Here is a 26,802-nt window from a genome sequence, read left to right as displayed (position 1 = left end):
CAATTATTAAAGTTGTTCATCTTCCCTCAAGTGTTTCATGGTTTGGCTGCCAGAAAGCATCTGATTGATTCATTTGGGTTAAGAGCGGAAAATGCGGTCCCTCTCATTATGAAATCCTCCAACAGAGTTTTATTCAGGAATCTTTCTTTCCATCACAATGATGCATATGCCTCAGTGTTTCTGTTTGCTTTGATCAATTCAAGATCTTTGACTAAAGAGCCTCAACAATTCCAGATAACATCAATATTAATCCAAAAGTCTCAAAAAGCAAAATCCTTGCTACAAAATTACAACCACGTTACCTCAACTCAAGATAATCAACTCAATCAGTATACCTTTAAGTCAGGGGTGTCCAACTCCAGGCCTGAAGGGCCGGTGTCCTGCAGGTTTTAGATCTCACCCTGGGTCAAAACACCTGAATCAAATGATTAGTTCATTCCCAGGCCTCTGGAGAACTTCAAGACATGTTGAGGAGGTCATTTAGCCATTTAAATCTGCTGTGTTGGATCAAGGACACATCTAAAACCTGCAGGACATCGTCCCTTCAGGCCTGGAGTTGGACACCACTGACTTAAGTCAACGCTTCAAATTTCCTACTAAACATGCTAACACTATGCCTCACTATATAAATAAATGCATCCTTTAGACTTGAAGGACGTAATGTTTCATTTGATTTCAATGGCTTGCCGGTCTATAATTGACCCAGTATCTGAAACTGTCATGGACCTGGGTCGTTGACCTAGTGTTTTGAGTTTGTTTGGCTTCATGAGGCATTTTGTTTTGCATTGTTTGCTCTTGTTCTTTCTTCATGGAGTATTTGTGATTATTATGTTCAGTTTGAGAGCCCTGGGGTTATTTCTTCGTACATCAAGTTTTGTTCCCTTTCGTGTCCCGTTTGTCTCGGTCTGTGTGCATCCTCCCCAGAATCTCCTGTGTTAGTTATTTGTGCCTCCCTGTGAAGTCTCTCTTGTCTCCCTGTTTATTCGCCTGTTTCCCAGTCATGTCTCTGTGTGTCTGACTGGTTGCTCTCACTCTCTTGCCCCCTGTCTGTGTCTACCTACTCGTCTCTTTCTCCTCCCTCTGTTCCCTGTATTCAGTCAGTCTGCGGCTCAGTGCATGTTTCTTGTTTTATTCTGACAGTCTCTTGTCCTGTGTGCATCTTGTTCAGTTTTGGTTCCCTTGTCTCGCAATGGCGTGTCCAGCGGGGTGGCCTGGGGGGGCACAGGCCACCTCCCCAACCAGACTGACCACCCCAGGTGCCACCCCAAAGGCAAAACAATAAAATTCAATCAAATATCAAATGTCCGATTATGTTTTCACGGTGAAGCTCAGATATCCGAGTGTAAGTGAATGCAGCATCGGCTTCTGCGCTATGTGCATCACGTTAGCAAAGGTAGGAGAGCCAAGCACGAAAGACGGCACTGCAGGAAACAATTTTTCGGTGAAAGAAAATGAGGACAGAATAAATGTCCCGGTAAGTAATATTAAGTTTGTTGAGTTTAGTAAACTTCGGTGAAATTAGAATACCAAGGAAAAAATAACACTTAAAGAATAATTGCAGCCCTCGAATATTTCAGACAGTATGCTACTGAGGGGAGCTAACATAAGAGTTATGAGTTATAAGATGTAATCTAAGTCGTAACATTGCTGTATGGAGCTGCAGATTTGGTTGCAGGTTAACATAGCTGGACTGGCCATCGGGCTTATTTGACTTATTTTTTATTTTTTTTGTAACGGCATGAACAATGAGAGGTGGTGGATTGGCCAGATGTAGGTCGATCTGTAGAAATAACTCCGTTGTTTGGTGGTGGCTATTGCGGGGCTTCCACAGAGGCAACAGGTGGATGAGGGAAGGGGAGGCAGGAGGAGAGACCCGAAGCAGCCACCAGTCCGAGTGTCAGGTGAACTGAACTTCAGGTAAGAAGTTATGACCTGCAGTCTATCTGGGTCAGATATGAACTAAGTTTAGGTGGAGTTTATTTTCGTTGTGCTGACTTTTTACTGTCAGTTGCAATACCTCATACTGCGTTCTAGCCAGCTTGGAGTTTTTATACAGCTGTTCGGTTGCTATGATGTTACTGATAGTGAACTTTATTTTATTCATAAGGTTAGTTAGTAGAGTTGCCAACGGCTCCTTAAAAAAATGGAATGGTCCCTCAATCAGAGAAAATATTACACGTTTCGTATTGAGCTGAGAAGAGACGCAGTTTGTCCCGAACTTCAGCTAGAATGGAAAAAGACACAAAGCTGGATTTATTCTGTCGTTACGCTGCACAGCTGCCTCTTCTCTCATCCTGCCTCTCCTGTTGCTACTTCAATCATGAAACTGATCGATGATCAGCTGATCGGCTTTTCTCTCTTGTTTGTTTATCGCCCACTTTGCGCCAGAAAGAGAAACCAGCAGATGTTGCGCTAAACAACAGCAGCACGTTTAAGCTTGATCGGCTGTTGTTAGAATTTATTTAATATTAATTTCTAGTATCAGCTGATGTTTGCTGGAGCCACAGCTGTAAAGCTGCTGGTTATGATGTGGGTTTGGATATCTGGTGAGAGGGAAACGTGAAGACCACCCACCAGGATCCTTTTTTATGTAGCTGACAGCTGGTAACTGTGCAGGGGCGGGTCTAGCAAAGTTTTGCCAGGGGGCCAGGTAGGGCATTAACAGGGAAAGGGGGGCACAAGGAAATACTTTTCTTTCTTATTCTCATTTAAAATATCTAGATTTTATTAAATAATTATCTAAATCTGACAACCAAAGTTTTTATCTGACGTAAAATGTATAGAAATCATACATATACCAAAAAGACTGTACATCACTGTCACAACAGGGTTTGTTTTCATTCAAAGGCTTTATGGCTTTAATACCTGGTGGGTCGGTCTGTAGTCAAAATGCCCGATTTTCTGTCCCAGTCCAGCCCTGCAGGTTATACTGGCAGTGTCACCATGCCAGCTGAATGTATTTCATCATCAGCCAGTGTTGTTCTTTATCAATATTACCAAAGTTTACCATAAGGCAGCATAGAAAGTTTTATTCAAATATTAGTCTTTTCAGTTGTTTCTCCACTTTTTTCTTGTTTCAAAATCAAACACCAGTTTGTGAGAAGATTATCTTCTTTTTTTTAACAGGCAGATAAAGTTTTGCATTGGCTAATTTGTCAATTGTTTGTTACAAATGTTCGTATTTTAATATTCAAAAATGTTTTTGCCCAAAACATATGTGCAGTATATGTCAGTAAAAATACTATGCAAATATTGCTGTCCTTGAATGCTGAGTAAGCACTGACAAAGCACTGATTGTATCTCTTGTACTTTATCAACGCAGTATCTAAAAACTTTGCACCGTAGTGGTTAAAATCTCATTCTAATAAGAGTTAAAAGTGCATTTGGTTATTAGGTTTATAGGATTATTGAATTATGGTTAAGGGTTGGTAGAATTTTTTTTTTAAACATTATCTGCCAATTAAATCTGCCACCCTTCTCCAAATCTGTGCCCCTACCTGGCCCCCCCAACAAAAATTTTCTAGACACGCCACTGTTGTCTCATCAGTTAGATTATGTCCAGCCGTGTTTCCCAGGTGTTTCCTCTCTGCCCTTAATCCTGGTGTGTATATGCCTGTGTCTCCTCCGGCCTCTTCTTGATCTCCCTCATTCCTCTGGCTGTGTATTCTGGCTGTTTAGTTTCTTAGTGTCATTCCAGTTTTGTTTTGTTTCGTTTTTCAGTTAGCTTAGTTTCTGAATCCAGCAGTAAAGTGAGTTCAGCCCTGCATGTGTGTTCTGCGTTTTTGGGTCCTATTCCTGCCTGCCTCACACAGCGTTATGACAGAAAAAGGATGTTTTGACACAAATTCTTTCAATTAACACTTGTTCTGTGTCTAGATAACTGACAGTAGTAAACATAACACGGTTTGACTTTGACCACTGCAGAAGAAATTAATAATTGGATCCCCTGGTACTGGATATTTTTGTCTTATGAACCACGTCAGTAGCCAATTGAATCAATTTCAGTTTGAGTCCTGCAAATAGATCTATTAGTCTCTCATTAGTCTTGATTCTACTTGTGTTAAGCTCTATTTATGTCAGATGATATATAAACTATACTGACCATTCTCAGATCCCTGTCCGTCTTTCGGCAATAAAAAGCTGGATAGCTCCAAATTTCCTTCCAACTAATGAAGCCAAATCAGGGGTTATATTAAAGTGTCACACCCACCCTGACAGCTCACATAAAAAGGGAGCGTAAGTTTTGATGACATTTCTATATTTGTGGTATTTGTCATTTTGTATTTTGTTTTATATTAGTGGAGCATTTTGTAGCTGTGGTTTGAAAAGTGTTCTACATATTTATGCACTATTTCTTTTTCTAAAAATGATACTAAAGCCAGACAAAGACAGGAAGCCAGAATGTCCATATGGACAAAAACCAAAATCGGAAAACAACAAGCTGTGACAGAGCTGGGTGGTTTTTATGCACTATACTAGCAAAATCATATAATAAATAGCAATAGTTAAGTCAAGCCTCCTAATTTTTCATTTTTTAAATAAGGACCGCTTTACAGCAGTCGTTTGTAATGTGGCCTAAAGTCACACAATTGCTTTTTTCGTTTTGTTGTTTGCCACTCAGAGTCTTAAATTGCAATTAATATCTGTTCAAATAGGATGACTCAATTTCTTCACATCACGTCATTAAATTAACAAACTCTTTACCCCCGAGTTTCAATAATTTTAGGGATGAGAGCGCGCAGCAAGAGATTCCTTCATTTTTTTTCTATCACAATTTATGTGTAATCATAATGGCGTTAATGACTTTCAACCAGCTGGAGTTTTGGTAATTTGCTTTTATTTCAATCAGGCAAAAATGAGACAGCCTCATAAAAGTTTTCTATGCTGTTATTTCACTGACTGCACGGAAACTCTTTGGCATTTTCTTTTCTATTACAGCTACTTGATCCTCCCCCTGGTTGAACATAAAAATGTTAACTTGGAGGCAAGTTAGAAAAACAATATTAAAACGAATTAAGGCTATCAATTTATGGTTTTATTAAGCTTGTGTATCAAAGAAAAAACCCCAAAGATATTGACAGTAAAATTAACATCATAAATAACGGGCGTTTTGCTAAACTCCAGTGACTCACCTCTCCGTTTAGAAAGCAGTAAAACACTGACACAAAGAACCCCTGCAAAATAAGACACATTAGAATTAGAAGCAGAAAATGTGCCTGTATTATGTAATGGCACTGTAATTAGACGCAATCATTATAAAGAAAAGGCAAAACAAATTTCCAAAGCAAAATATAGAATTTTTAAAGCTCTACTCGAACCGCCCCTCCCCCTACTCAGCCCTACATTTAAGCACAGGAGATAAATAAATAAATAAATAAATAAATAATAGCCACAGAGCAGAAATCATGCCCACATGGCTCTGTTATTCCTGACAGCTGAGAGCACTGAACATGAGGTAGGAGGGCCATGTTGTGTGTAAGCGCAGCCAGGATGCTACTTCAAATCATCTTCCCACAAGAAGCCTTAGAACCTGACAAGTCGCTCTTTAAAGTAGCGATACAACTCTGAGATAAAAACACATTAAGAAATCAGAATGATTCATATTTTTAGCTTTGTGGGCAGTGAGTGTGAGCTTTCAAACTCTGGCCACTGTCACACTGTATTATTAATCATAATCTCACCTGAAAAGACTGTAGAAAGGAGTTGAAATAGATGAACACAATTTGCGAGATGTCATCCTCCCCCGGATTCACAAAGAAGAGCATGTAGGTGATGCCGAGCAGAGGTAGCAAGACTAGTGTTGCTTTCACGGCTTTTCTGTGAAGACAGAGTTGGAGTCTCATTTATAGAATTGCAAAAATTGAGCCTTGAATGTCAGCCCAGTGGATTCTGGAAAATGCATGACTCTGTGTCAGCGGCAGACAGGGATAAAAATAAAAATGTCACCCTCCACCACATGGATGTTTCAGATTGGAAGATGGGCCCCTTTTCAGGGGTAGCAAAAATATGTATGTCACATATAATTCTAGCTCTTCTGTAATAATTTTGACAGTGTGAATAAGAGCAAAGTTTAGCTTTCTTGGTTTTGCAATGCAACAATAAGCCATCACATCTATAGATGAAAATGTGGATGATTTATGTCCTCCTCCACTGCATCCATAAACCTCCTCTGTGGTCCTGTCACATGTCCAACATGTCCACTACGCCTCCTCTGAGCACGTCCAAGCCAATTTTGCTTCGGCTCTCTGAATTTGTTTTTCAAAATAAAGCTCAAACTGTCCCATACTTTGAAATGTTCACAAGAGGATCCAATAAGCAGACACAGCAGGCACTGGCAAGTGGATGGATAAACTAGAAACCTTAATCTAGAACTCATAGACAACCAAAAGCAGTGTGAAGTGTGATGGAAAAACTCAAATGAATCCAAATCCATGGAATCTAAAACCCAACAGGAGCAATCCAAAACACAGGGAGGCAGCAGAAAACAAGGGAGTCTCGAGAACAGGCGAGAGATGTAACAACGCCTATACGGACTAGGGAGAGGGATAATAAGACACAGGAGAAATCAATCAAATCAGGGTGGAAAAAGAAAGTGAAAACACATAAAGCCACATGAGGAAAACAAAAGGGCAAGTAAAAGAAAGAAGGACAAAAAAAACCAATACTTGCAGAACAAAATACACACAGGCTCAGACAGGGAAAACTCTGAAAGCACTCACGTGAGAAAAAGATTCAAGATCATAAGGGCAACAGCCAACCCTAATTCAAGGAATAACAGAAAAGACCATGGTGGGGACTTTTAATATGAGCTATGACAGTCCCATAATTTAGGGATGACCACAAACCTTTCTTTGCCCTTACTGATTATAATTTTCATTTTAAAACAATCGGTTTTTTTAAGGTCAAGAAGTTCAGCTTGAAACCCCTGTGCTTCATTTGCTTAAATTTGTATGGCTCACAACAACCACCAGCAATCCAGCCCCAGCCTGAAAAGACTACACTCAGATTGTCTGAGCCGTGACACTGAAAACACTCTGTGCGCTTGAAATAATCCCCACTGGAGAAAAACACACTTGACACAGTAACAGCAGGTAGGTAAACAAGCTCACTCTTTTAGCAATTTCAGCCATTCCAGATCTACAACCTAACAGCATAATTCAGGTATGCACTCAGCTCGTGCCTCTCAAGCGCACGCTAAATCTCTGCTCTCTTCTCAGGCACACAGAATCAGACAAACCCAAGGTTTTTCCCCTTTAACTGTTACTAGTGCGTGTAAATGAAAGAACTTCTTGCATGAAGTATTGCAACGGAGTTCACTTAAGGTTGAGGCGTTTGTCTTGAATCTTTATTTTATGGGTAAGAAGCACATTTGTAGTACTTTTGCAGTGTCCTGTAATAAGTTACAAGACAAGACAATATACTTATTTTGTTTCAGGCTCATATTATTATTATTATATACTTTATTAAGCACACTGGTTACCAGGTTAGACCTGTGTTGGACCCCTGTTTGCCTTTAGAACTGCATTAATCCTTTGTGGCATAGTTTGAATAAGGTTCCTCAAACATTCCTCAGAGACTTTGATCCGTTTTAACATGACGGCATCTCGCAGTTGCTGTAGATTTGTCAGCTGCACATTCATGATGTGAACCTCCCATTCACCAGATCCGAAAGGTGCACTGTTGAATTGACATGTGGCGACATTTGGCATTTGCGAAGTGAATTTATTGTCATGTCGAAGAAACCACTTGGAGATGATTTGAGCTTTGTGCCGTCAGATGATGGGTACACTGTAGTCATGAAGGGATGGAGGTGGTCAGTGTTTAAATGATGATCATGTAGTACAACAGGGCCCAGTGTATGTCAAGAAAATATCCCCCATACACCATCACAGCACCACCAAAAGCCTGAACCATTCATACAAGGTTGGATGGATGCTTTCATGTGGTCTATGACTCTACCATCCAAATTTCACAAGACACCAAATCACAGCACAGTTTTTTAGTGAAGTTAGTTTCTTTTCCCACAAAATTTCCAATACTTAGCCTTAAAGTCATAAGGCAAAAGTCACAACCACAATAACAGATTTCTTCCTTAATAGCAGTTTGATTTAATTATCATTAACACCGGACCCTTTGATCACCAAACATCTGTTCACTGATAGGATATTAACGCTCTTAGATTTGTATGAAATGAGGTCTGATGCTGATGATAAAGGTTTAAATGAGTCTAATCACTCTAAAAATGTGCTTCTTCTGAAACACTCCTTAATGTCCTTGAAAGAAGGAAGACAAAGTGTACTGCTCCTAAATTTATATGCAGTTACCAACAGAATCAACTCACCTGTACTGTATTGTTTCTGATGTGGTTGAAGCTCTTAGTTTGGTCATAAGAATTCGAACTATATTGAAGAGGAAAACAAAGTTTATCTAGAAGAAGAAGACATAAGGAAATTATTACTTTAAAATGCTGTGCTAATGACTTATATTATACAGAGGGGAAAATATCAGACAGCTCAGTCAGTGTTGAGCTGGGAGAGAAGAAGTAACACTCGTCACAGCATATAATCTTCCTTAACAAGACAGTGATTAATCATATTACATGTTGCTAAGGACTTACATAAGCACAAACATTTATGTGAAATCAATTTCTTATTTTCAGAAGTCTTTTGTTTGGAAACCCTTAAGACTACAGTTCTGTGCAAAAGTCATGAGTCATCCCTCATTTCTTTATATTTAGCTTCAAAGGAGTCAGAAGTTTTTCTTTGGACATTGAGTCCTTTTTAATTCATTTTCAGTCCAGTCCTTGCACCTGACCATTTTCAGTGGGATGCTTTTTGTTTGTCAGTTCACTTAATGCTGACCACTGGCCATATGTAAAAACATGAAGCTGTGTCCTGCTTTGGGGCTGTATTTTTCATATGGAATCAAAAATGCAGAAAAGTGAAATTAATTGATATTGATTAACTATGTAATATCATATCTAAAGCATCTGATTGGCAACAGCTTGGGGTTTTTTTGTATTTCAAACAATCTATATACTAAAGTCTTACCTGGATAGAAAAACACAGTGGAATACTATTAGTCATGGATTGGCCTCCACAGAGCTGAGACCACAACATTGTTGAAAAAGTGTAGGATCATCTTCATGGAGAACAGAACAAAACACAACATCCAAAGAAAAGCTTTTGATGTCCTTCAAAGAAGCCTAATTCTGAAGACTACTTAAAGAAATTACAAAAAAAGCTTGTCTAAGAGAGTCCAGACTGTCCTGAAGAATACTTGAAAGTCAATATGTTGGTATGACCAGCTGGTCGTGCTGCCTTTGAAGCTTGCTGGTATTGTAAAAGTTATTTTTCGAGCCTGAAGGCTGCTTAAAGGAATTGCTGGAAAGCTTGCCGAAGAGAGCTCAGGCTGTGTTGAAGAATAAAGGTGGTCACACCAAAAATGTTCCATGTTTGCACATTTCAATAAATGGCTGCACAAAATATTCAAAAGTGAGGGGCTCAGTACTTTTGCACTGTACTGCTTTTGTGACTTTCTAATCTAGTCACTGCACAGAAATGCAAAAAAAAAAAAATCAGTATAGGGCAGATTTTCTATGTTAATTAGCAAATAATGTCAAATTAATGGCAATAAATTTACAGTCCGTTTTCTTTGTTGTAGCTCACCAAAAGCACAAGAATAACAGGTCCCTGGTAAATGTAGTCCATGTATTTTCCAGGTTCTTTACCAAACCAGCATCTGTTGACAGGAAAAGAAGAAGAAACGTACCGTTAATTAAAGAAATTATCCAGAAAACATTCTAATTATGTGGCCACAAATTATTAGGGGATTTCTTACTGTTCATTTTCATAATACAGCTTTCCTATGGCCCAAGCCACAATTATAGGACACGGAATACCTGGAGTAACAAGGAAGAGTCGTGTAAGTGGAAATAAAATAAAACGTATTTGGTAAACAGATTTTTTTTTCATGGAATTGAAGAAAGAAGGTCAGAATAATAAAGACAAAAATCAAAGATTGTTTTTTTTTCTTTGCTTTTCGGTTTTTGTTTTGTTACATGCACAGCCATGGGGAGGGGGAGGGGATAACAAACTAACACGCTTCAACTACAAAGAATCAAGTTAAAACAGAACATGCTCCAATTTTTACTGCCCTCAAGGGTTATAGAGTAACGGCAACAGTAGCATAATCTCTGCCAAAAGGGGCTTCAGAGTCATACCATATAACTCATGAATCACAACTGCTTCCCCTAGTCCAGCATGTAATGTATATCTGGAAAAAGTTTTGATGTTGATGCTTTGACAAAGTAAATAGAAGGTTTTTCACATATAAAACAAACAACACAAATCAAAACAATCTTTTTTAACTGCTTTAATAAAACAAAAAAGGACCAGTTCACCATACCTCTAAAATCAGTCACTGCTGAATAAAGGCCATGCGTTAACGTGTCAAATCAGCGTGTTAGGTGCCAGGCCTGACAAAGTAAGACCAAGTGTGCTTGAATAGGCTGAGATTTCTTATAAAAAGCATTGACCTCTCCAGAAAAGAGCAACTGCACTGACCGTATCAATCAAACGCGAATGCAATCACCGTTCAGAGCATACTAGCTGTCTTCAGACTGTTTTTCATCAAATTTTTCGTTACATGTAACATATAACAGCTTTGCAGGAGGAAAATGTCCACAAATCGGACGAAATGTTCGTAAATCTGAAAAGTATCAGTAAAATCACTTTAAATAAAACACACATCAAAAGCAGTTTTGATCCCAGCTCATCAGACCTGTGGTAGCGGACAGATTTCATGCGCCCCACTTCTATCACCTCCTAATGAAATTAATTAGAAGCCTCTCCAAATGAAACCCAATGAGAAAGCACCTGCAATAACCCCATTTAAAATAAAGCATATATTATATTGTACATACTCTATGATTGTTAATATGAAATTAACGACTTAAATGGATAATACTTTATATATGGAGGTGGAGTGGATGAGTGGACCTGCAAATAGGAACTACTCTGCTAATCTAATCTTTTTGAGACAAGCTGCCAGTACTTACTATTATATTCTTATTAAAATCATATTAGAGAATTAAAAATCTGATGAATATGTGTGAGATCTTTTTTTTATTTCTATTTCAAAGCTAACATTAGCTTCCCAATAATATCATCCATCTGTCATTCACCGTCATCTACTCTCTACATCTGCTGATAAGATTTCATATTTTAATCTTGTGCTCACAAAGCTCCATTAACTCATTTTCTCATGACCTAGTTTGAAGTAAAGTATGAGGGGGTTTTTCTTTCTGCTGAGCACACTATGTCCATTACATAAACAGAAGGAGAAAATCTCAGTGTTTCCGGGAAGCATGCGAGCAGAATACTTTGTGTATTTCTGTCCCTGATGATGTTGGCTCTGTACAGCATATAATATGCTTGATTTATCAGTCAAGGTGAGATCATTTATAGGGTCATGATGGGATATCTGCTGTATATTCAGGACTCAAAGTCAAGCACGCTGCATGCCGGTTCTTTCATTAAATTAAAGTCTTATCTCGGATATGAACCACTAAAGAGTTTCCCTCCTCTTCACTGGAGAAGTGATTGTACTCTCAGGCACATGTTCAGTTCAAACAATAACGCCTGATAACAGTGTTTTGTCACAACCTGGTTTTCAATTAATGCAAGAAAAGTGAAATTCTCCTTTTGAGTATATGTATTGTTTGACAAACTGTTCTTTTTCTAATTTTGAGCACATTCACCAGTCACTCTGTTAGTTACAGCTTGCTAGCGCCATGTTGGATCCAATTTTGCCTTTAAAACTGCCTTAATATTTCATGGCATAGATCGAACAAGGTTGAATTCCTCAAAGCCTTTGGTTCATACTGACATAACAGCATCACACACACAACAAAACCAAACGTGTGCCATAGTCAGCTCTACAGAAGACAAGCGAGTATTAAAGGAGTGACGTTTTGTCACTGTGGCAGGTAATTTCAAATGCAGTGTTTCTATCAGCTTAACAAACAAACTGTCTGTGTTCAGTTTATTTCGCAGTTTTTTTTTCTAGCTGAAGGTCCAGCTGCTGTATTTCACAGGGAGAGAAAAGAAAGAGCGCTAACGTCACTCAGAGAAAGATAAGAAAGGCAGGACAGGAGATGAAGAACAGAGGTTAGATTTAAAGGTAAGGACTGCTCAGTAGTGTTTGATAAATTGGATATGCAAGTTTTCAAATTTTTTAATCAGGTATGTACAGGTCTGTAAATGCGACATGTTTTTTTTTTTTCATATTGTGAAACATGCTGCAAAACAAACTGAGCAAGACTAACTGTGCTATTTAACCTCCTAGGACCTGGCATCCACATATGTGGACATCACATTTTGGGTTATTTAGACCAAAATACAGTTTTGCTCTACAAGGGCCTGATATCCACTTATGAGGACATTATACTGCTACTGTTCTATCAAAATTTTAAATGAATATCCTCATATGCGGCTCTCATTTTTCATAAAAAGAAAAACAAGGTAAAAAAAATGCATGCCGTGGAAGAGTTTAGGTCTTAGGAGGTTAAAGGTTGCATGAAAATACTCTGCAGGTTAGTGCAGGATAAACTGGTTAACTTGCTGCACTGTGGTGGATTTAGATCAGCTGATCACAGCCGCTACATTAAGAAAACCTACTGGAGCTCTCAATAGAAATTATTGTGAGCTGCGATTCTTTTTCCCCACGCTGAACCACAACTAATATTAGGGTTCCCTCACCTGCTGAATCCCACTTTAACCTCTTCGCTACTCATGTTCCTCGTTAGAGGCAAAGTTACCCTCTACAATGTAGGCAACAAAAAACAGCTATTTTTCATTTTCCTTCTTTTTTTCTGCTCATGTTCTCTTTAACTGATTCAAGCTGAGTACATTTAAGGATTATTTCAATTTACATAAAAATTGTATACTTATATACTAGTATTTTATCATCACATTGCCACCTCTGTTCATGCTGTTTCCACCATTCTGACAGTGCTGCAGAAAATATTGAGAGTCATTAGGCCAGACAACATTTTTCCAATCTTCTGTTGTACAATTTCGGTGAGCCTGTGTGAATTGGAGCCTCACTTTCCTGTTCTTAGCTGGCAGGAGTGGCGCCAAGTCTGATCTTCTGACGTGGCTGCAAGGTCTGAAGAGCTGTGTATTCAGAGATGCTCTTCTTGGTTGTAATGAGTGGTTACTGCTGCCTTTCCACTAGCTTGCAGCAGTCTTCTCCTCTGACCTCTGATATCAAAGAGGTATTTTCACCCAGGGAACTGTTTTTTGTTTTGTTTTGTTTTTTTGTTTTTTTAATCGTTCTCTGTAAATTCTCAAGAGGATTTATTAAAAAATCCCAGCTATGTTCAAAGTCGCTTAAATCACCTTTCTTCCCCATTCTGATGCTTGGTTTGAACTTCAGCAGGCCGTCTTGATCATGTCTACATGTTTAAATGCATGTGTGCCCTGGTTGCTGATTTAATGATTACCTGATTATGTATGTCCTTCAAGAATCAATAACACAAATAAATAAATATTTGACATTCGTACGAGCCGCTTTCCAATTTTTTTTCTGCTGTACTTTAACCTTCTAAAGAAATGTCTTATAACCTTATCAGCTAGTTTTTAGAGAGATCAGAGTATAGTAAAATGGGAAAAAAAAACTTCTATAAATACAGTGACAGATTTTAATAACACAGTGGATAAAAATATCATTGCTGTGCCCTGTTTTTAGATTTATTCAAGGCCTTTGAAATGGTGCATTTTACACAATCCACTCATTTAAAAGTATTGGTTCATCAAAGGAAAGCTTATGTTCATTGTGTCCAAACAGATGATAGCTTGGCTTAAGGTAAAGGTAATGTCACCTAATAATACTTTGTCTTATTTTGTTTCATTTTACCATTTTATTAAACTAAAGTCTGTATATTCAGCCTGTTTATGCTTTGAATAGAGTTTATAAAGCACTATGGTTTTTCCATAGAGTATGAAATGTGTTTCATAAAAAAATGCCTTGAGCTGAATATAGCATGACAAATGCATTGATAACAATCATACTTACACCAGCCGATAAACAGGAAGACCCACTTTCTCAGCTTATCAGTTGAATATGTCATTACAATGGCTGTGTGAAGGTAGCATCCTTCAACAAACATCCAGAAAAAGTTTGTCACCACAAAGTAGTTGTATATAGTCGTTATTAAGCGACACCAAGGCTGAAAAAAAGAATTCAGAAAAGATTTTAAAGACTTTGTATTGGTAAATTAACACCTCAGTGATACTTTCAAACCCCATAACACATCACTACTGTTACCTCATTGCTCTCATGGATATTGTGGTCAATCAGCTGAAGCAAAAACCACATAACATTCCTCAGTATAAAGGTGGTGATTAAGTTCCAGTGGATGATGTTTCGAAGACATCGTATGCTCCTAAAACAATAAGCCAAACGCAGATGGCTGATTAAGATGTTTTGAAAAACAAACTCAAGTCAGGTCAGTTTAATTACTGCATCTAGACCGTTTAAGCACACGACACATGAACCAACGTGCTATCACAGAAACAATACAAAATGATTTAAGAACAAGAAATAAAATATAATTATTTAAGCTACTAAATTAATGAAATTAATGAATGAAAATGGCACAATAAATTAAAACTACAGTAATTTGAGCTGAAAAGAAAAGCTAATGAGAAGATGTAGGTTTTCAGTTGGATTGGGTTACTGAGGAAAATGATCTAATCCAGAAACAGAGACAATTCCAAGGCTGCGACTAAGACTGCAGGGTGATCTGCACAAGCCAATTACTGTAAGACGTTAATCAGCGGACATAAGTGAGTAGGGCTGTGCGATATGACCAAAATCTCATATCCCAATATAAGAATTCTATCGTCCGATAACGATATAAATCACACAAATGTAACATTTTCTGTAAATTCTGTGACTCTCGGGCAGCTCATCTTGCCTTAAGTGTTTCCAGCTGCGCGTTGCGTACCTGGAGTCGAGTGTTTTAACCGATGCATGAAACTATACATTTTTAGGCATAAGTTGTAACAGCCGCTGTTTTCTTTGTGAGTATTTATTACACGGCGTGCTGCGGGGAAACGCCTGCTCTAACGTTTGAGTCTAAGGTTTATTTTTTAGCACCTGGTGGATCTTTTTTACTTCTCATCCGTAAATAATCTGCTCTTTCACGTGATTCAGCTTATTTTGAAAAGTCTCAACAGGATCTTGAGCTTTATTGTGAAAGGTTTATGTGGAACATAAACAAGCGGACACGCGATGGTGTTACCGTCATTGTTGCTAATGACAACGCATAAAAACAGGCGCTTGTCCGTCCACAGTGTGGTTATATTAAATATAAGAGAAAGAGAGAACTTTAAGAAATTAACATAGCCACTACAGTGACCATCAAAACCATAAAAAAATATTGCCGTAAACAGTTTATTTTGCGACACCACGAAACAAACGATAGCGTCAAATGAAACGATAGACGTTTTTATATCATCATCCGATATATATCGTTACATCCTATGCCCTATTAGTGAGTGGCATGGGATGTAGGACTGTAAAATGTCTGATAGATAACCTGGAGCGAGCCCATTCAACCTCTTATATGTGAGCCACAATATTTTGAAATTCAACCTGTATGTCTCAGGAAGCCAGTGTTGCGTTTTAAGACAGGGCTAAATACGACTGTGCTTCTGACTGTGCTTCTGTGTACCTGTCAGAAGTCAGCATTTTGAACCAGTTGTACAATGCAGCATTAATTCTAAGAAGTGAGATCGTATGAAGAAAAAATTTAGAAAGCTGTCGCACAATGCAGGAGAACGACTTGGAAAGATAGAGGCAGTGTGGTTAAGGACAAAACTGATAGTGCTGAACAGGATCCTTCATCTGCTGGAGTAAGGAGAAATAAATAAAGCATTTGTTTCTCAAGGCCTTGACAGCCTCCTGATATGTGTTTAGAGAATGTCTTAAAATTTCACAAGGCACTTTTTTTCTGCTTCTTTTGTGCTCTCCTGCATCATTGTCTAAGTGTCAAAAGTTTAAAAGTAAAGGACAGTTTATTCACAGCGAGATGACATTATAGGCTGGAATATTGACAGAATAAGTTTATACTTGGGATGAAGCCGCTGCAATGGTTTGCCCGGTTATTGGCTTTTACACCTTTGATCAATTTTCTGGCAGTTCTGTAATTGCAGTCAGTGTGTGAAAACTGAGCCTTTTTTAGGCCAATCAATTTTTTCCAGTTGCCAGTTCCTGTTTGCAGGCAATTATTACGAGATTAGTTTCGAACTACATAAAACTTCATGATAAACTAAAAGTGTGCTAACTCTAAAAATGCATGTATAATGTTTGTGTGCTCAGATTTGACACAGTTATGACTCAGGGAACAGGCACTTTCATGCAAATTAGGGTTTTACTTTTTTTAAAAATGTAGACATCTTCAGCTTTAAAACACTGCTGAAAGTTAATCTTTGTACAAGATTTAGCACTGACTTATAGTTGCAGGTGATTCTTCAAATGCATTTCCCGAAATGGCCAAGAATAAATATATATGTGGAGAAATAGTTGCTGATTTCTCTGTGAAGTCTAGGGAGATTTAACCTCAGAAGACAATAACTATTTTAGTCTCCATGAAATAATCTGTATTTGCTTTCAGAAGCCCATATTGATCTAACCTCAGTACACAAAGTATCTCAGGATGCTGGTGTTTGCCCTCTTTTGTCATAACTGATATATCGTGTGTGTGTGTGTGTGTGTGTGTGTGTGTGTGTGTGTGTGTGTGTGTGTGTTTTGAAGCCAGGATATGAAAAGAGATACAACTTCAAACACAAGTGTTGGGAAACGCACATTAGGCCCTTCCGTGCCTGAGTGCTCCATCGCGGCTGAGCTGCAGAGTTCTATTCATCTGACATAAGCAAGTTAATGATAAGCAGTGTGAGTATGATGTGGATTTCACTGATTGTCTTCCATGAGGTTCATACAGGACACGTTTCAAATATGCACTATTTTTGTACTTGCCTTAAGCACAAGAAGAGAATGAAGGCCACGACAAGAGCTCCCACAGAGATGCAATGGCCTAAGTAGTTGATGATCAGCGCTATTTTATAATGCATCGGATATTTTCTCTGAAAAGACAGCCCATGAATTACTTCTTTATTGTTACAGCTGCATAATAGAAACAAAGACAAAGCAATGTATAAACACAGTGGAAGAACCTATCTAGTGCATGCAGTTTAACAACAAGAGTGCCTTTTCCCTGCAAATTTTAGATGTTAATACATGTTCAGTGCACTAATAGGTCGTCACAAGTAATTACATGCTTAGGTCGTGACAATAGTAGAGGAACCAAGAGGCAGTGGCATGCAGAGTGCATTCAAAGCCAAGCTTTTACATTACTGATGCAAATAATCATTCCTCTTTAATGAAGCAGTTAGCAAAGTATTCTATGCTTGAATGAAAGTAGGTTTTTTGTCTTTTAAACTGTTCCATTTGCAAACATTATTGAGAGACCTAATGATCCCAACATTGGTGGAGCAAATACGTTTCCCTTAGGCTGCAGTTAAATAATTTTAGTCCGAGATTTTTGAATTTGAATGATAACAAGAACATAATTTGTATGAGAGGGCTGTCTCTACATCATTTCAGCTGCTACTCAATCCAGGCTTCATTGTACTGAGATTTAACTATGATTATAAAAAGCAAATGTCATTGACATACTTCAGTCTTGGCTTAAAATTATCTAAGAATATAGAGCAAGACACAGAATCGGAGCCACAGTACGAGGTAATCAGGCCAAAACTTGCTACATACAGTGCATCGCTCCTGCAGTTTGTCCTCCGGCTTTGTTTACAAAGACACAGACAATACTGCTCAAAAAGAACATGTTTTAAAGTGGGGGGGGGGGGGTTTAACCGCACCGCATCATAAAGGGACATACGGTTCTGTTTGGTTCTTTTTCATTGTTGCATCCGATTGCAATTTTTCTGACGATGATGAGTGTTTTTCTGAAGAACTGCAGGATTTACTCCCGCCTGCAGTCACCTACCTTCTCCTCCAAAATGGGTTCACAGTTGGAGTAATTACTCTTCAGCGCCCATGTTCCGTTATCCATACATTCCCTGTAAGCGCTCCCTGCAAGAAAAGAGAAAACGGTAAAGCTTTGGCATTCTCGCAAACATATTGTTTTAAAATGCACGTTGAGCTATAAAGATCTTGCATATTCATTATTCCAAAGCACTGCAATCAGCTAAGTCAAGAGCAGGCATAAACCAGTGATTTGCTGTTACAGTAAAGTGTTTTCCAAGTAGGTAAGCTAAACCATCCTTGTAATTTCTTCAGAGCTCAGTTCAAAGTTGAGCACTACTATCCGTCTGACTCTCACCCAGAATACCAATTTAGCAATACAAATTTTTATTCATAGGGGGAAATGCAAAGCCTCTTACTCTGTCAGTTTATTTGCATATCTCTTAAAACCCGCTCCCCATAATCAACTTTGAACTGCATTTTCCATTTTGAAGTTCTTCCTTGTGCATTCAGTGGGTTCTTGTTATCTCTTTAACACTAGGAAATGTATAGAGGGCAGGGGGGAACACAGCAGCATGTTTCTGCCTTTGTATTATTATGATGGCCAATTAAAGTATTCATTTAATCAATTTTATTCCTTTATTTAACTAATTTGTGCAGTTTTCCAAATCCATGCAATCATTAATGTAACTTATTATCCTGCAAGGTTTTGATATTGTCCTGAAAATAAGCATTGTTGAATGAATAAATGCATTCCTCTGAACGTTTAGAAAACTGATATCATACCCAACTGTAAACTGCAACATTCACATTAACCCATCTTAATTCAAACATTCTTGTCAACAACAAAATAAAAAGCGAGGACAACGTCCACCTCAATTTTTGAAGCAGTGGCAGGAACAGAGTAATATCCTTTGCATTCAATTTAATGTTATATAATGTGACAGTTTTGACAGCAGAGACCACAAAACTGCTTGTGGCAGCTACACAAGACAAGGAGAAATAAGATTTAAAATGAGCTTGGTTTAAGCTCTTCACTTGACTGATGGCGACACGTCGTGACTGCAGAATGTTTTGTGCTCTTCATGAGGGAAAATCCTAGTTCTCAGCCATGTGAGAGGGATCGACTTGTGCAGGCATAGTGGCAATTCAGTGAAACCAATAAAACAACTGACTCTGTGGTATACGACACCGTGAATTAGTTTGTTTTTTTTATGTATTCTAAAACCATATTCATCGTGTGAAACTGCCTCAGTGTGTTTATTGATCAAGTGCCATGTGGCATTCAGCAAAGTCCCGGTGCATTTAAGGTTCCATGTCTGCAGGGTTTAAAGTTTGATTCAAACAAATGAGAGAACCTGCATTTTTTTTTAAATTTGTTGTTTTTACAAGCAGTGAAGACGGCAAGGATCTCTAACAGGAGCATTACTTCAACACATTGCATTCATTTGGAGGCAACATGCATAAAATAGCTGAAAAGGATCATTTTAGTAAGATAAGATAAGATAAGATAAGATAAAACTTTATTAATCCCTCGGGTGGGTTCCTGTGGGAAATTCAGTTTCCAAAAGCACAGCACCGACAGAAGTTACAGAGTTACAGAATATTATATACACACGCACACATATATATAAATACAGAGACATATATAAATAAAATAAAATATACGAAGGGGATAAATAGAATAAATAGGAATAAAAATAAAAATACAAGTGAATTGTATTTTTTATAATAGTAGAGAGAAAAGGAAGATTATAGCAGTTTAAACTGAACTGCAGAATTAGAAATGTCAGGTGTGGTCGTGCTCGTCTTGCACTCGGGTCCATCTAGCAATCATAAGGTCAGTGGTTCAGTTTTCCACCTAGGCATCCAGCTGTGGGTGTGAAAGCCACTTTAAAGGCATAGAAAAGAGTGCAACGTGAATGTGGCTTGTAGTGCTCAGAGTAGAAAAGACACTCTTTTGAATTAAATACTGATTAAATACTGCATCACCACATGTCTGTGAAGCACAACGCCAAGATATTTTAAAAACATGCCGAGACTTTGATGTGTAGTGTAGTGTCACCATAACCACTTCACTCATTACTTGCAGTTTGCAAATTGTCTTACTGAGCTACTGCAATGGTTCTCAGGGAAGTAAATTTAAGCTTGTTGAATTAACAAAAATAGAACAGCAAATTATTTTTATTTCAATCTGTGGCTGCTACTGAGCAGCAAATAAATAAGGTATTAAAAACATTTTTTCACATTTATTACAAAAGAAGAGTAATCACAGGTGTCTCAGTTTAGGCGAATAAAGCTAAAAGTCAGTATGATGACATTAACAGGATGACTGTATTACTTAAAGGTATTAACAGACAAAATTCCTCAAGGCACTTTTGATTCATTATTTTTAATCTGTGTGAAAAAAAACACATATTTTAAAATCTCATTAACTTAATATCCATTTTAATAGGACGTGACGCCTTCAAGTAAGCTAAGCTATTATTATAACTGCAGCACAAAGTACTTTCCAGTTACTTTCCAAGTATCCTACTGTGTTTGCGAATCAATCAGCGAAGGTGAAGAAACAGAGGAAGGGGAGCAGGTTGTGGATTTCTCCCTGTGAGCTACACCACTGAGGCAGGACTAATTCAAAGCACTGGTGCAGGGAGAGCACATTTCTGACAAACCATCTGTGCAGTGGGCATGATGAGGCTTTTTTCTTCGCATTATCCTTACAGGGTATTACATTCACGCAGTTAAAAAAAATCTCTAAATGACTCATTCTGTGAGTTTGGGAGGAGGATTAAAAGCTTCCATGTGAGGTGCTAACAATGCTGTAAGCGACTTAACACTGACCACGCTCCACTGGGGGTAAAGACGCACAAGAACATGGAAGAAACGTGCAACTTCCAACTGATATAGTCTTTGCCAACAATGCCCACCTCTTCAGCTAGCCACTCTGCCAGTCCTCTTTCTTGGAGGCATGCAAACAAACACTGTACGGCTGTTCAAAGATTAGAAAAATTGGAAGCTCTAAATGAGGAAAAGAGCGCTTAAATTTAGTCTGGATTGGTCATTCCTGCATAAATGTTCAGATAGATGATTAAAAAGACTAAATATTGCTTGATCTTGATTGAAATTGTAAGATAAATCTGGCAAAAAAAAAACACCTAATCCAAAGAACAAATCAGTGCCTTTTCACTTCAGCTAAACTTGACCTGTTTCTTTTATCTGTGGGTTGTGCTGTCAGCTGTGCTATACCAACTGTGAAGCGACAATAAACAGGAATATTTCACTTAGTGTTTGCACAAGGCTGTCTTTCTTTTTGTGGTGTTTGATTGCTCTGACTTCCACTTATCCCAGGTGGTTGGGTTAAAAAAGAAAAGAAAAACTTGATACGACTTTTACGCCTCCTCAAAAGACCAAGCCGCTCTTTATAGGTTATCAAAAATTACCCACTTTTTTCTGCCGTTTTGAGAAATAGTCACTAAATCTGAGGTTTTTTATGTGGATAGGTTTCAAAATATAGTGAAATTGAAAGGCTACGATATCTAAAAACTGAGTGAACGCATCACATTAAAGCCATGCACCTGAGCCAGTTACAGCAGCTTTTACTTCGAGCCATATGAAATTTGATTTCATGAGCTGGGTAGATGGAATAAACTAGGCCATACAATAACATGGGAATATCATAGCTCATTGCACTTTGATATTTTATTCAAGCAGCAGGAACTAGAGCAAAGCTGCCAGACATCTACGTCCGAGAACAGGCAAGGACATAAACTCAAGAGAATTAAAGAAAATGAATGAATTATTTACCAGCCAGTTAGTCCAATAAATGATTCTAAGTAAACGGTGGTCCCAGTTTAATGTTTATACTAAACTGTGGCCACTATGGGCCTCTGCAAGACATATATGTGTATATACGTCTTACTTAGTTTTGAAAAAGAAGAACTCGGGTGAGATAAAAAGGCTCATTCTGTTGCATTTATCTTTTAAAATCGGGCTGGTCTTGGTGGTGACTCACTCTTACTAGAATTACTAGGTGGGAAAATTCCATAAATTAATTCCTACATGAACTGTATTGGTATTTATCAATGTAACAGTTAATCCAGCAGTATGTGCAAGCTCTTTAATCAAAATTATGTTTTTAGTGCTAAATTATTATCATTGCTATTATCAATGATTTTTCAAATTCCCTATTTTTTTAAAAGTGGGGAAAAATAGTAAAACCTATTATTATTCTTTGATTAAGATGACAAATTACAGTCATTTGCTTGGATTTCTAAACAGAAAAAACGGTCTTAGTGTTCCACTATTATCATTAATTAATTTCTGACTTCTCGGATGAATTCAGTGTGCCGGCTCAAGTTTGGGTAGAAAGACATTAATTCAGTTTGTTAATTGCCTGATAAATAATTTGAGAGATTTCTAAAATATTTGTGCTTCCTTATTTTTATGACAGGTGGCCTAATAAATTCATTAAGTACTGTAAGTCTCGTCGTTTTGAAAAAGAAACTCTGACTGGAACAAAAGGGTGACATCACTCATTCTGTTGCTTTGGATTTTCAAAATCCTGCTGAATAAACGGCTTCTTTGCATCTACGCTTTGTGGTTCAGCAGCGATACGATGCCACAGTAAAACTACAGTAAAATAAACACATTTTACTCTAAAATGTGTTTTTCTCTTAGTTAAAGTTATGTTTCACTCACTCACTCTTACTAGAGTTGCATTGGGAAACTTACTTTCTGAACCACATGACTGATTTCATTCAGTTAGTTGAGGTTTTTGTTAAATTCCCGCAGAGCTTAACAATTTTATTAGACCACCACCCTTGTTCGGTTTATGCCGCAGCTGACCTCAATTAACAGCACTGATAATTACAAAAATCATTATTTTATGTCTCTGTAAAAGTTAATCCTCCAGCATGTGTGAGCTCTTACTATCTAACACAACTACTGCTCTTGCTTACTGAAAGTCATATATTGCAGTATCTTAATTTGTCATGCTGTCTTTGTAGCCATTGCTTTCCCCCCATGTGTCCTTTTTTTTTCTCCCCTCTTCTTTTTGACTCGTGTTTTATTTTCCATCTCTGCTGTGTTGCATCTGTGTTTGTAAGGGTTTATGCGGCGCCCTCCATCTCCCACTCTCCTGGATCCACTCCAATCAGTGTGCACACCTGTGGTTCAAGCGCTCAATTTTGTGCAGTATGCCCTTGTCTGCAGTCATTGCTGTGGTAGTTATGCTAAGGCCTTGTACTCTGAGTATGTCTTTTGGTTAGAACCAATTGAACTCTGCGATGGTTAGACTTACAAACGCATTCCCTGCCTGCCCACCCAAGCTTCCGCTCGTCAGTTTATCTACAGCAACGGAGGAGTGACGGGAGAGTCACCTGCCCACTCTCACTCAGGCTGCCACACCACACACTATCTGCCGCTGCCATCAATCCTCTGTCTGCCTCTCTGCTCTCTGAGCCTGCACGCTCTTTCTCCAAAGAGCCATCGCATCCACATACAGCTACTTGAGCATTCGCACTAAAAGCTTGTTTTGAGTCACTGCCAACCTGAGTATGTTTGTCCTGCCTTTTGGGTCCAGAAATTCTTATCATCTTAATGCTTGGACACAGGTTATCTCTGGATCTGTGGGGTTCTTTCTCTAATATTGTAAGCTTTTACAAGGACATGGTTTTAAACAGATGCTATATAACTGCGAAAATGGCTTCATAGTATTATTTTCATATGTATTTACACTATTTGTCTGCAGCTGTTTTATAATGTGAGTTTTTAGGTTGCTTGTTTAACATTGTCAGGACGGTTTCCTTTTTTGGGATAGCATCACATGTGCTTTTTTTATGTGTCAGCGACTGACCTAGCCCTTTTTCTCTTGCAAATGAGTCCTTTTCAAAGGGCATTTTTTTTCCTTTTGATCACATGTCTGCCACAAGGAGTTGGCCTAAATGGTATGTCAGCCCAAAACACACAGAGAATACACTTGTGATTGACTTGTGCTGATGAAAGCAGGAAGCAAGCATTCTCTGCCTTAAAAAAAAGTAATTATTTTTATTTTAAAAAATATTTTACTGCCTCCAGCTTCCAAAATATTATATTTGACCCAGATCACCGGTGGTTCAGATCATAAAATGTCTCCAGTGAGCCCAACCCGTCAACACTGACATGTCAGCATTAAAATGCAGCTGTTCCGAAGCCCTTCGTTGACCTCAGTTTGATCAAAGACAACATGGCAGCTAAACAACTTTCCAAAAACCTACTGTCTCGTCCTTGTCACATTAACTCTGTTATACATTTTGTCAGAGGTGCTGATCCTTTTCAAATCAAAACAGTCTCTGGCTCTCTGGCATTATCAGCACACTCTGAGGCTGGATTACCTGAAATAAATCTCTGGGTGATTCATTCTACGACATTACTAAAAGCCCAGACTTTGTTAGATCAAAGTCAAGGATACATCACAAAGTATTTAAACTCATTTCGCAGACAAGGCCCTTTTGGTGCCATTAAGCACTGAGCTTTTTTGTTGTTTTCACATGCATTTATGTCTACCAGTAATCAACACCTTAGTGCAAGGCCTGTCACCAGCTTGATAAAAAAACAGTGTTTGCGTTCAAGTATTATATCATATCTTTTACCGAACAAAAAAATTGGATGTTGCCACTGTTAAAATGAAAAATAAATGCAAACTTTTAAAGTTTATAAATCAAACACCCATTTAGCAGACTGCGGTGAATATCTCTGTTTTATAATCAGACTCGTGTGAAATCTACGCACACTCATGACTTCTATAAAGGGAACAGCCGAAGGGAAGCAGTAGCTCATGCACAGTTGTGCTGCACACAGGCTTGTGCAGAAGTGTTCCTGACATATTTCTGCTGACAAAATTAGTCATCCATTTCTACTGTACAACAGATCTTATAGCTTAAATGCAACATAGATCTTGAGAACACAGCCACCATGGATAAGAAAAACAACTTGTGTAAATATGTACTAAAGCCATTAACACATGGATGTTTAAATTTAGCGCAGGGAATCTGTCTGAGTCGAAAATCCCACTGTAGCCTTGGTGTTTTCTCAGAGTGACTTTAAGCCTTAGTGTCATGCTCTTCCTCCTGACAACAGCTGGAGATGTGGCTGCAGAAACGCTTCACTAGGTTTACAGAGAGAAAACTCTCAGAAAGACCGGGACGTGGAGCAGCCTCATGGGCCACCTAACCACACAAGCCCCACTGAGCTAATCAACAAAAGACATATGGGGCTACTCTAAAAGCTTTGGCTTTGATGTCTTTACTCTACATCCATGATGAATACACAGAGCAGGAACGTCTTTCTTTAAAAGTTCACTTGCAAAAATCAAATTTGAGTGGTATTTATTATTTTCTTCTTTTTTTTTGGGTTGTATGGAAGCCCCAAACGCAATTTCATTGTTCTTGACAATGACAATAAATAAATAAATACTAAAATACTAAATACTTAAAGTTCGACTTCATTTAGTAAAAAGCCAACGTTTGGGCAATGATTTGTCATAAAAATCTAACAACGTTATCTGATTATTCTATATAGGCCATAAAGTCTCATTTACAATTTATACAGTTTATAGAATTATTTGGGGGGGGGGGGGGCACTGAAATCAGTCTATAAAACCCTTCACTGCTCATTAGATAGATGTGGGTTGGATACATCACGAAATAATCACTAAATGCTAACAATCTGTACAGAACATGTTTATAACAAATGGCCTCATTTCAATCCAGAAATTATATGAATTCAAAGGATATTTAAAGGAATTTAAAGGAAACTCTTGGTCTCAAACATGCTCATTCCAGTATATCATGACTTTTGCAATGTTCTAATAAGTATATAATTACTTTAATATATAATTACTCACTCCATTAGTACATTACCTATAATAGAATCAAAAACTATATGCATGTACAGTACTCATGTCTTCATATTCTGTCAGAAAAAGCAGGAATTGAGGTGAAATGATTTATTGAAACGTGTGTGTGGTCATGGAAATACAGTGTATAAGGCTCAAAAGGGAATATTTTGGTATGAACAGGTGGACATACCAAAAAATATTACTTTCAAGTATTCTTCAGCACAGCCTGAACTCTCTTAGGCAGATTTCTTGTAATTTCTTTAAGTAGTCTGAATGTCCTTTAGAAACTATTCCTTCAAAGCTCTTCTTTGGATCTTGGCTGCCTTTTGTTCTGTTCTCTGTCACGATGATCCCACACTGTTTCAGCAATGTTAAGATCTGGGCTCTCGGTAGGCTAATCCACGAGTAACAGTATTTCCATTGTGTGTGTATGTGTTTTTGTATCCAGGTATACTTTTACTGCACTGGCAGTGTGTTTGCCATCATTTCTGTACTGCGGGCTCAAGACTTTTGCACTTTACTGTATATTTCATCGTGAAGAAACAGAAATATGCAAACAGAAAACTAACATTTGTTAAGTTTTGTATGGAAAGGTTGCTCAGTCTCCTACTTTAGTCCAGACAGAACTTTAAAATATATTTCATGTATTTGCTCTGTTTTTTCAGCCCCACCCAGATCCAATGAATAATGATGCTGGTGATACAGTTATCTGAGTTTACATTTATGAACATTTGCAGGTTAATATTAGCTTTTACCATTAAGCCCTATTGTGCCTAATAACAGGCGTACGCAGCCTATGAACGCTCAGTCCTGCTAGTGAAAGAAATGGTCTGTTTTCTTTTATTAATCAAAATCTGCATTGTTCTGTCAAGGCA

At 38.1% G+C, this 26,802-nt stretch overlaps 1 protein-coding gene across 3 annotated transcripts in view; it reads right to left on the bottom strand.

Annotated features, from left to right (window-relative positions):
- Positions 1-26,802, bottom strand: part of LOC309694116 (corticotropin-releasing factor receptor 2) — a 47,477-nt gene that overhangs the window by 6,061 nt on the left and 14,614 nt on the right. For 2 of the 3 annotated variants that reach the window (XM_082513895.1, XM_082513896.1), the window contains 9 exons: positions 18,074-18,159; positions 17,047-17,153; positions 14,332-14,449; positions 14,080-14,233; positions 9,841-9,901; positions 9,669-9,741; positions 8,342-8,427; positions 5,682-5,817; positions 5,133-5,174 (listed from right to left, as the gene is read on the bottom strand). In XM_082513895.1, coding sequence (XP_082370021.1) covers positions 5,133-5,174; positions 5,682-5,817; positions 8,342-8,427; positions 9,669-9,741; positions 9,841-9,901; positions 14,080-14,233; positions 14,332-14,449; positions 17,047-17,153; positions 18,074-18,159 — 863 coding nt within the window. Of the gene's footprint in view, positions 1-5,132; positions 5,175-5,681; positions 5,818-8,341; positions 8,428-9,668; positions 9,742-9,840; positions 9,902-14,079; positions 14,234-14,331; positions 14,450-17,046; positions 17,154-18,073; positions 18,160-26,802 lie in introns of those variants that run through there. The other variant, XM_082513897.1, reaches the window with a different exon arrangement.

Source organism: Aulonocara stuartgranti (genome assembly GCF_965226115.1).
Source record: "Aulonocara stuartgranti genome assembly, chromosome: 18".
NCBI classification, from domain to species: Eukaryota; Metazoa; Chordata; class Actinopteri; order Cichliformes; family Cichlidae; genus Aulonocara; species Aulonocara stuartgranti.
Note: the sequence above shows the minus strand (reverse complement) of the source record. Positions and strands in the feature narration are given on the sequence as shown.